At 36.7% G+C, this 12,148-nt stretch overlaps 1 protein-coding gene across 2 annotated transcripts in view; it reads right to left on the bottom strand.

Moving 5' to 3' along the window:
- The window catches only part of IMMP2L (inner mitochondrial membrane peptidase subunit 2), a 722,895-nt gene that overhangs the window by 664,036 nt on the left and 46,711 nt on the right, over positions 1–12,148 (bottom strand). For both annotated transcript variants that reach the window (XM_081079271.1, XM_081079270.1), the window contains exon 4: positions 3,013–3,116. In XM_081079271.1, the coding sequence (XP_080935397.1) occupies positions 3,013–3,116 (104 nt within the window). The remainder of the gene's footprint in view (positions 1–3,012; positions 3,117–12,148) is intronic.

The following is a 12,148-nucleotide window of genomic DNA, read 5'->3' as shown; positions in this document are numbered from 1 at the left end:
GCGGTCAAACCTTAGTAAGCCTATGTGACAAGTTTCAACTTGTTCGGTGCAGTCAGTCGGGTGTGAGCTACGGTTGAGAGAAGGTGTGTTTTAAAGTGTGCTGTACATCATCCTCCATCATGACAACGCTCCCTGTCACACATCGCTTCTCGTATACGGCAATTTCTGTCAGATAAAAACATTACGGTGTGTCTTCATCCACCTTATTCACTGGACCTGGTACTGTGCGACTGCTGCCTCTTCCCCAAAGTCAAAATGATCCAGGACATCGAGGCAGCCATGACAGCGCAACTAAAGACACTCATGAAAGAGGACGTCCAGAACTGCCTCCAAAAGTGGCAAGAACGATGGGATAAGTGTGTTTGAAGTGAGGGGGAGTATTTGAGGGGGATTAATGGCATGTGTCTTTTACTGGAATTCATTTTTTTTCTTTAAACATTCACTGTATCTTCTGATCACTTCTCATACATAGTCTCAACCCTTCCTGATAGCACCTTCCAGCAAGCTACCATCACCTTTTTCATTTTATGGAAAATCCTACATTTACTGCAATGTTTACTTATTAGAAATTTCATATGTCTTTTGAAGTGTGCTAGCATTTTTAATGGAATTGTTATTCTTTTCATTAGTACTCTGGTTATGAAGTAGCTTAAGCCCTGCTGATTTAAGTATGAATCTGCAAATCGCAAAGTTTTTAAGAAATGCATATAATATAGTAGAAACGCTTTATCTCCACATACTCTGAATACATAAAATGCCATTCCAGGATAATTTAAAATATAAGCTGTCATACTACCTTGTTTCCAAATATTACTTATATATCAATGAAATGTGTTATTAATATCGATTTGTATTTTATACAATTTATATTTAGCCATCAATTCAAAATTTAGTCATGCATTTCTGTATTAGTCACACATTTCTTAAATAGATAGGATAATCTAAAGTAGTAAGGCCAATTATTACTAAGTTAAAACCAGACTGATGCATTTTGTAAGAAAAGCAAATATTCAGTGTTGTTTGACATGAATTAAATGTATATTATGAACATTAATCGAACCAACATCAATCTTTTCAAATGAAGCAGTCTATAAAATGTAGAAATATATACGGATGTGTCTAGAAAGCACTTTTGCTCATTAAACTAAAAAGATACTTTAAACAGTGTTTTTTATAGTATTACATCATGCTAAAGAAGAATTTAGTATGAGACTTCTTATTTCTCAAAATAAGCAACAATTACTGCTTAATTATTTGTTGTGAAATAATATACTAATCACTAAGCATTCTTTTATGTAAGTAGCACCTGCATTATGAAAGAAAATTTGTTATTTGTACAAGACAGAGATAGAGCACATAATAAACTCATTAAAAACACAGTTCAACTAAAGTGGCTATAATTTATTGTCAGTATCAATTTGAATATGTTTTTGAAATTAATCTACATAATAAATAAATCACTTTGATATTTACATAAAAGAATTGTATTCTCTTTTCTTTAAATAGTATATGATATGCTAGGGTACTTTCTGAACCAGGCAACCCCAGAATTTCAAGGAACCTCTTTTATTTCCAATTACCTATTCAAATTCACTTGCTTAGAGATAGTCAGCATGTTTCTAACAGAAAAAATAAATAAATAATGCACAATTGTCTGCTTAGAGTGTGACCTCTTTCACTTGGGTGGGTATCCTCTCCATCACCAACTAAGTGAGGATGTAACCTTGTCAAACCAAAGGCAAAAGAATAATGAGCGCGCGACAGGCTAAACCAGCATGAAAAAGGTTGTTAAGGAGGTTGCAAAAACAGTACTCTGAATGACAAAATAAAACATACTCCGAAAAGTAGGTTAATATTAAAGAAAGCACTCAAGAACAGGAGAAGCATTTAATCCCTATCCTTGGATGTCTGCCATGCAAAACTCCACTCACTTTTACTTATTTGATTAGCTACTAACCAGATTTAGTTAATATATTTTCAGACGAATCCTGGTAGAACAGGCTTGACAGAGACACATTTATAAATTATCTATTTCCACAAAGCACTAGCCAACAGTAAGTATAAACAAGTAGATAATGTTTTTGCTTTCACCCAACAATTATAAATATCATCCAACAAGAAACAATCACTCCAATTCAAGAATCAGATATACTCGTATAAACTGGAAGTCGTCACCAAACAGTAGGGTTTTAGTATTGTTAAAATAAAGGACAATAACTGCCACATTAATTGCTATCCCAAAGCACTAATTGGCACAAGAGGGAATCATATTAAAACATTTTTGTAAGTGGCTGAAACCAGAAGAAATAAGGCACGTTCTCGTGCAGTCTTCTCAGTGTGAATTTACTTTTAAAACAAACAACCAAAAAAAAAATTTCAAATCTAAACCATTCAAGCATATACTAGGACTATGTATTATATCATTGTGTCAATTATGCACATTTTGACATTCCTTTTCTACATTAAAACGAATAAAATTTATGTTCCTGACCAGTTGTAATACTTTAACAGAGAAACAGCGCCATCTTTTGGTCCCATACAAAAGCTTCCAGTATACTAGTCTTCTAAACTTCCTTTTTTCCAGTTAAATTACTGATATACCTATATATAAATGTCATTAAATTTCATGTCACAATTACCATCTTCTAGAAATATTCTGTATCTACACAAACTAACAAAACATAAGAATGAGATATTGCTTCCAAGATGCAAAATTTCAAAATAATCCAAACTAATATCAAATACATGTACTCTAGATCAATATAATTTCTAATCAACATTTCATTAAACGTATTTTGCCATATCCAAGTATGTCAATTAACTGACACATTTTAAATATAAAATAAAAATCTTTTTTATAGCATCGCTACATTTCAAAATTTATTTTTTAAAACACAGTATATTTTAAAGATACCTATTAATTTAATAATTGACAATACAGTATTAGCAGCAGATTACTAGTTAAATTGGATAACTATAATTTATTTGCAAATATGTTTCTGATTTACTTACACCAATGACACAATGTCTCCACGTTGGACTTCAAAATTTCTCACTTTCCAGTGGTTCAAAAGTACCACATCGGATGACTGGCTCCCCCCAGGATTCAAGGAAGGCTACAAAATAAGGAGAAAGAAGCACATCTATCATTTGTATTTGTCCATCTTCATGGTTCCTCGCTCTTCATAGTTCTAGCATGGTGCAATAAAACATTTCTAGTAGAGTTCCTCTCAATAAATTGCCCTTCTAAAGTAACTGCAAATGATGACTTTTCCAAAAGGCTTATCGGTGTTCTTCACAGGTGAACCAGGAAACAAATACATTACCAATACTTATATCAAAGGAAAATGTACTGGATAGTTATATCTTTACTAAATTCCAGGAAAGAGGTATGGAAAGCTTTAAAAAAAAAAAAATTTTGAGGAAGAAGTGAATCAAACCTCGCAGCAGAATATTCAGATAGACGCTAATTCTGCAACAGTACACATTGTTGTTCCATTCCAGTAAAAGAATAATCTCAAATCAACAAGGAAAACACCCATATGAAGAAGTGAAGAGAGCAGAAGACACAGTGATGGGACGACCATGGAAAATGTGGGAATTTCCCACTTCGACCTCTCTTTTCTCGCGAGAGCATGCGGCCAGGGTCCTGGCCCAGTTTAAGCCTAGCAAGTGGCTTCATCCTTGGATTCAGACAAGTCTCGATGTGCCTCAAGATTGATGGGCAAGAACTGAGAAACACTGTGTCTACAAATTCATCTGAAGGTCGGAACCGTAAGAGTTTGACTGAGGATGCAGGAAGTCAACACACCTATCATGTGGACAGGGGTGCAGAGAAAGCGATGGATAACAAGTCGGAACCCTGAGGTGGCAGTGGTGGCACAGAGAATAAGAAAAACAGGTGACCTTTTTCACCATTGATTCCACAGCGTCTCTGAGAACATCAGGAGGGGACACATCAATTTGTGTGGTGCTGGGAACCTTCGCTGATGGTGGTGGCAGAAGGAGACGACCACAGCGACCAGGGTGGGAGCAAGGAAAGCACGGATGCCAACACCAGCCAGGTCCGGGAGCAATAGTGACACTGTCTTTCTGAAAGATCCGTGGAATTATCTGTAGATTTTCTACAAAGCAGATGTGGGCCACACTGCAGACAGTTTGAGTCGGGGCTATTATCATGACCTTATTTTTGACTCCCCAGGTTTTCTGTGGCCAAGAACTATTGTTTATCCTTAAAGACCTCAAAAACTCCGTGAGACAGAGCCCCAGAGCGCAGTTTCCAGGCTCTCGGCCTCACATAGATAGGTGCTGGCTCAGCTAGTAAATGGCCATCAACTGTGATTGGATGGCCATCAGCTGTGGCTAGTTGGCCGTCAGCTGTAACCAATGAGCCATTGGGCACTAACATAACTGCCGTGGCTACGCTAGCAGAAAAAATGGGGGCTAGCAAGAAAATGGTGGCTGGGCTGGCAAGAGCGGATTGCAGTTAGCACGGCGGAGTGCGGGTTGCAGATTGCAGAGAAGTGGACAGCAGGTTGCGAACAGTGTGGCTCCTGCTTCCTGTGTCTGCACCCCAGCCGCCAGCGAGAATATATTGGTTTGACTCCCCTATTTATGGCTCCGTGGGTGTTCCTTTTTGACCTCACCATGTCCTGCGTTCTTATGTGGGGAGCGGGAGCAGAGACCCCGCCTGACACCCTGCATGACAAACTCCCACTTCAAACACTCCCACAGCTTCTACCAACTTCTTTCTGTGATAATGTCTAAATATCTCTATGTTAAGTTGTGAATTCCATGCTAACCATTTCACTTGACTATCTGACATAAAGGTCAATATGATTAAATAAAATGTGCCATCATTCCCTACCAAAAAATGTTTTCTTCCTTATTTTCTCAGATCCTATTTACCATTTTCCCAATCAACCAGCTTAAAATCTTACTTATCTTTTTACTTCATAGCCAATCACCAAGCTAAAGGTTTTTTGTTTTGTTTTTTTCTTCATAAAACATTTTTTCTCTCTACCATCATCATATTTCAAGCACCAATCATCATATAACTCACCAGGTATCACCATTAATTAGTACCTCACCTCTAACTCAGGAAGAAATGACCCCATTTCTTTCTAGCTATACGATCTTAAGGAAGTTACTTTATTATGTTTCAATGTCCTTACTAGTAAAATGGTGATAATTATAAGTATTACCTAATTAATAATTAAATATTAATAACAGCCTCATACTTACTGAGTGCTTTCCCTACAAAATCTCATCAATATTCTCAGTTGCAAGCACTACCTATATACCAACTACTCCTTAATCCGCAATCCCAAATCACTTCGTACTACTCTACCAGTACTCAATACACAGCACTTCATGCTACAACACTTAGCATACTGTAACGTCATTTTTGTTCACCTGTCTGTCTCCACAACTAAATAGGGCACACATTTTATCAATTATTGTAACTGCTAGTTAAATTTGTCCTCCAACCCCAATTAAGATTCTAGCACATAGTTCTAATTGGTTGCTGGGCATCTTATTTAATCAAGCCATCCCCCTATTTAAAACCCTTCACAGGGCAGGCCCGGTGGCTCAGGCAGTTAGAGCTCCATGCTCCTAACTCCAAAGGCTGCCGGTTCAATTCCCACATGGGCCCGTGGGCTCTCAACCACAAGGTTGCCAGTTCAATTCTTCGAGTCCCGCAAGGGATGGTGGGCAGTGCCCCCTGCAACTAAGATTGAACACAGCACCTTGAGCTGATCTGCGTCCGGATGGCTCAGTTAGTTGGAGCACATCCTCTCAACCACAAATGTTGCCAGTTCGATTCCTCGACTCCTGCAAGGGATGGTGGGCAGCACCCCCTGCAACTAAAATTGAACATGGCACCTGCAACCACAAGGTTGCAGGTTTGACTCCCGCAGGGGATGGTGGGCTGCGCTCCCTGCAACTAGCAACAACAACTGGACCTGGAGCTGAGCTGTGCCCTCCACAACTAAGACTGAAAGGACAACTTGAAGCTGAACGGCACCCTGCACAACTAAGATTGAAAGGACAACAACTTGACTTGGAAAAAATAAAGTCCTGGAAGTATACACTGTTCCCCAATAAAGTCCTATAAAAAAAAAACAAAAAAACCCGTCGCTCGTTTCCCATTACTACCAGCATGACAGTCTTCAAGATAAAAATCCAGACGCACATGATCTGCAGGACGCTGTCAGTCACCACTGTCACAGCTCCTACAAGTTACACTCAGCCATAAGCAGTGCCCTATACACAGGTTATTTACTCACACTTCCAAGGCATCACAGAAGCAAATATTTCTGCCTGAAACGTATCTTGCACCTTCCTGCCATCTGGTTAACTCTACTTCAGAACACTTGGACGCCATGAGGCAATCTCACAGGAATTCTTTCATAATATTCCTCATCTTTCTTTCTCCCCATTAAGTGATCCAAGTCCCAAGTTCCCATCACAGCCTTGCTCATTTACGTCATGGTTTATTTAAACGTATAGTATAATTATTGCCTTGTCTCGACTTCTGAGAGTCTACAAGCATTTTCATAACAGGTCATTTCTTATGTCTTGTGTTCTTGACACCTGAGCACATAGGGGATTAATAACTTTAAGTGGAAAAAATAAAAAAACAATTAACGTGCCCAAACCAGAGAGTATAGTCCCCCGCCATGATACTTCTCTATTCCCCTCCTCAGTTAACAGTACTATTGTCAGTCACCCTGCCCCCATACTAGAAGACCCCAGAGCCATCCTCAATTTCAAACTCTCTCTTTCAGTCTCCCATCATCAGACTTTCCCTCTGTCCAGAATGCCTGTTCCCTACTTGGAAAATTTGGCCTATCTTTCAAGGAAAGATAGTTTTTAAGGGAAAAAACAAACAAACAAATAAACAAACAAAGCCCTGCAATTTCCTTACAGAAATTAAGAATTTACATCCTGGCGCTCCAAGGCTGCAGACAGAAGAATCCCCACAGACTCAAATCTTGACCCTTGGATTTATCTTTCCCTTACAGAATCACTCATAGACCAACCTTCCTAAAGCTAATTGTTACAGCCAAAAGGCAATGCATTATACAAGAGATTGATGCAGGAGAGGAAAAACAAAAAACAGAAGGAAGCATGTCTAATTTCAAACAGTAAAATATTAGAATCATCAGTCAATACCTGAAAGACCGTGGTATATTTTATAAAGGAAACAACAGAGTTTTCTTTTACCTTTCCTCTCCTCCATAAGGTTAAATGAACCATTCCCCGATCTGTGATCCCTTAGCAATTTAGATAAACTCTCATTGTAGTTCTTAAAACCTTGTTGTAGGTACCTGCCTACACATATACGATTCTCGCTCAACTGTAAGCTTCTCAATTGCAGAAATCACGTCTTGTCCACTTTTGTATGCCCAGAAGAGTGACTGGAAAATAGTATTCCTATACTTTGAAGTTTAAAAGATTAAAGGTTTTTGTCTTTTTTTTTTTAAGAAGGGCGCCACTCAACAGTGGCCCCTGTGGTGATCAAACTGGCAACCTTGGTGTTATTAGCACCAGGCTCTAACCAATTGAGCTAACCAGCCACCCTAAAGGTTTTTAAAAGCACATTTAAACAAGAAGGTTCCTAAGCAATGCACATTATCTAAACAATGTATACATCTCTTTCAATGAAAACATATTCTGCATTAGTAAGACATTTTTTGTGTGGCATCAAGGAATAAAGTTGAACCATGCTTTATCATCCATAATGAAATAAAGCTAATCATAAAAGAATAACTTTTTCTTTACTGTTCATTTATGAATAAGAACAAATGAATATGAATAACACTTAACAAATGAATATGAATAACACTTATCATAAAGAAAAACTTCCTTGAATTGAGAACATAGTCTAGAGCACTATAAACATCATAGTTCTTTGCATTCAATTAAACAATTAAAAAGAAAAAAACACGTTACTTCCTGAGTTTTCTGAAACAACTTTTGAGGAGAATAATAATGCACTAACTTCAAAATGAAAAATTTATATGAAAAATTAAGAAAAACTCATTTGAATGGTGCTATTTTAGAAAAATTAGTAAACCATGTCATTACTTAGAAATTATACATCTTGCTTCCCCTTGTGGGAACGGCATGTTGTGCTTCAAACAGAGCAAGCAATCTTTTCAAATCAAAGAAGTTATAAACATGAAATCTAAATTAAAAGTCATAAACTTTGGGAAACTGATGTAAACAGAGCCCACATTTTCTTGTTATGTTGTTAGCACTTTAGATCCTGGATTCCCAGAGACTATATCCAAATTACAACCAACTTAAAGTCAGAAAGGTTTGGATATTAGAAACTTCATCAAAAATTAAACTACGTGTTTCTACCTGTATTTCAAAATGTGTGACTGTGTTTGATGTTCCTGCCAGTAGTCAGGAGATTTCTAGCAGTAAGTGGAAAAATCCTGAAAATCATTGGAATTACCAATAAAGAACAAAACGAAGCCAACAGCTGCCCTGCCCATCTTTTCTTCAGTGATTTGCATGCTCACACTCAATCTATTCCTTGGCTTCCACCATGGAGCACAAAGGTTAAAAACCAAACTTGGAGGAGTCTTTTGGACAGCTCCTATTCCGAAGACAAAAAAAACTGCTCACATCGTGGCTGTGTTTCCCTACTAGCCAGATGACCTTAATTATTTCACCTTTCTAAGCCTCACTTCCGTCTGTAAAATGGGAGTAACAGGACCACCGACACCCTGGGTGGCTATGAGAATAAAATGAGAGGATCCTTGATGCAAAGTAAACAGTCACCAAATGAAACTGATAATGAGAACAGAAACCACAGAACAAAGGAAAACAAAATCCAGTACAGTGTTCTTTCTGCAAGACTAAGCTTTTACATACTGCCCAAAACATTTTTCCTTTTAAATACTAAACTGGAAATCTTCTGGCTGAAAATTCTACCCTTCATTTCTAAATTCTTGGTGGATTGTTGCTTTTAAGTAAGTAAAGTAAGCAAGCATACCTTTATTTTGGATCTCAATTGTTCTACCTCTAAGAATGATTCCCCCAAAAACCGTAACGTGCACAACTGTTAAGTTATAAATATCTTCTATAAAAACACTATGCACATTGTTTTAAATCTTCATTTTTAAAATATATATACAGATACGTATACATATAAAAAGATATACAAAATCTAACTTCTTAACTCTGCTGATGAGATCATGATTTTCCTTTTCTTTCCTTTTTTCTGTTTTTGAAAATTTTTAAGTTACGTTAAAAGGAGATTATTGTATACTTTGCTCTGAACTAAGTACTATATCTTCACTCTAAGAAAAACTATGTACATCAGCGTATTTCAACAGATATTAATAAATTATGCTAAAGCAAGAAATAGCAGATATCAAGACTGCTTTTGAAACAAGTACAACACAGAAGTTGGGCCTTAATGCTATTGCTGATCAAAGACCATGCTGAAGAATTTTTATTCCTTTAAAAGGAATAAAAAACAAATGTTATTGTCAAGATATCTTAAATTGTCCACTTGTGTCCAAGTTCAAATCATATGACTATTTGGGGGGAATCTGTGTCTTGGTTTAGGAACATAGAAGCCCCCTAGAGAATTTCTCAGAGACATAACAGATCCCTTACTTAGCCACAGCCATCACTCAGTAAGTGATATTATTCTGGTTTTGATTATTTTCTATAAACGTCTTATTCATTACTTCTTATTAATTGTTTGATTTAAAAAAGCTTACAATTTACTACTCACAATCTACCAACAAAGGCTGGTTTAAACCTCACTTCTTTAGGAGCAATGCTTCCAACCTTTTGGTATATAAAGAGCACCACCCACCTGAGCTACCTACAACCTACAATGTTTAAATATTAAATTTTGTTCTTTTTAATGTAATGGTCCCCAGTTGCAGCTATGGGGAATCAAGAGTATCCATCTTACTTCTTTTGAAAAACCATTATTAAAGAGAAGTGATTGGTGCAGGGGCGGGGGAGTATATTAGTTAAAAAATAAGAGAAGAAACTGAAATTGTAATATTTGTTTCAAACTTTTTCACATTGCATCACTGACCAGGAAGCACAAAGTACAGTTAAAATACACATACATTCTGATTATAGAATTATTATTATTATTTGATGCCACGGTTTTGAAACAATGTGAGTAAAATGGTCCGTAATACTGTCTTCCTTCCCTTGCTATTCGGGGTCTCTACTGGGTGCCTGGCTTCTGCAGTTTCAGATTTGTCTCATAAAATGGACTGTAACTGTACCCAAGTCTGTACAGAGCTTTAAGTTAGTGATGGCGCATTCCTTCAGGTAAAGGCCACTGATTACTCATACTCTTTAACGCCTGACCCCCTACAATGACCATCCATCTAATTCAAAAATTATTCCAACTTTTGACCTTCAAGCCCCTAACCTGGCGAGGTGATTAAAACCTAGAGTCACACATACATTGCACTTGAGTGCTAAAAGGAGGGCATTCAAACCATAAAGCATCTTGGGAAAGTTATACTTATGAAATCCTAGTATCACCTGGCACTTGATTAATAAGTGTAGAATAATGGGCTCCGCACACCTGCTCCCGCGTCCACAAACTACCCACAGGAGCATCTGGCGAGATCATTAAGTTCCCATCAGGGACCCCTCTTCCCAGAGTCACCTTAGAGCTCTGGCCTAGACGGTCACCCCCACCAGACCACACAGGCCTGGCAGCCTCTCTGCTCACATGTGTAGACTTCAGACAGCTCCCACATGAGCTGGAATACAGATATATTCTTCACACGTCCAACTCCAAGGACAAAGAAAATAGGACGCCTTCATTAAGGCTGTGAAACTATAAAAATTCGCTCAGCCTTTCTTTCACTCATTCATTCCTTCATCAGTGAAAAACTACTGAATTCCAACTCTGCCAGGTTTTATGTTAGGTAATGGGATTCTTCACCCTTGGAAATCCAACTGTGGATCTAATCACTTTTTATTCAGAGATTTAAGAGTTTGGATTTGTTTTGTTTTTAATTTTTTTTAAATAAAATTTGTTCTAATGTTATGTGCTTATTTACAGACTTAGAGTTCTTTAAGCATTCGCCATTTAAAATTGGAGTCTCATTTCCTCCTTTTGATATTACTATCTGAAATTTTATTCACATAAAAATAACTTGCATGTCTGTGAATACTAAATTTCTTAATTTTTCTTTAAAAAGCCTTTAAAGCTGTATTGATAAAATGTTTAAATGGACATATACCACATTAATTTAACTTGAAAGCATAGTGAGCTGCTAATTTTTCATTCTCCTAATCTTTAATTGTATTTCCTGTGTACTACAGAGTGACACATCAAAGTTTTACAGGCACTCTCATATATTGCTCATACAAATAAAAATCTTTAAAAACTGTCTGAAGGGTAATTTGCCAAAATGTATCTAAAGTCTTTAAAAATGATCTTATCTTTAGACCTGGAAATATCATATTTAGAAAGCTATCTAAAGAAATCCATAATCAAAAATAGGTACAAAGACGTTCATCATGCATTATTAATAATTGGTGAATAATACAGTCAACCTAAATACCAATAGTTGGAAACTGATTAAATTAGCAATGGCTAAACTATATGATATATGGATACTAAAAGACATTAAAAATTACATTGCAGGAAAATATTTACGGATATTTGGATATCTTTAGCAAAATAAATTAGGTTAAAATGTGATCAATGAGAAAAATAAATTGGTGTGATCCAATTTACAGAAGAAAGGGAGGGAGAGAAGGCGAGAGGAAGGAGAATTATGCAAAAAGAGATGAGAAGAATTTATAATAGCTTAAAAATGCAAACTTTGAAGTCAAAGGCCTGGCCTTAATTCTGTATAATCTTTAACAAATTATTTCTCTTCTCCTGTTTCTTCATCTGTAAAATGGTTTGGTAACAGTACCTTCATCACAGGATTGTGGGGGATAGCTAATAAATTATCAAATTTGAATAAATTATCAAATTTGTAATATTGGGAACACTGATCAGTCAATACTTTTTAACTATTAGTATTATATAACACTGTAAAAGTAACCAATTCTGGAAGGTGATGAACAGTATTTTTATTTTGTGTATTTTTCTATATTTCCCAAGTTGGCCCCCATCAACCTACAA

This window comes from Rhinolophus hipposideros, assembly GCF_964194185.1.
Source record: "Rhinolophus hipposideros genome assembly, chromosome: 18".
Classification (NCBI taxonomy): domain Eukaryota; kingdom Metazoa; phylum Chordata; class Mammalia; order Chiroptera; family Rhinolophidae; genus Rhinolophus; species Rhinolophus hipposideros.
Note: the sequence above shows the minus strand (reverse complement) of the source record. Positions and strands in the feature narration are given on the sequence as shown.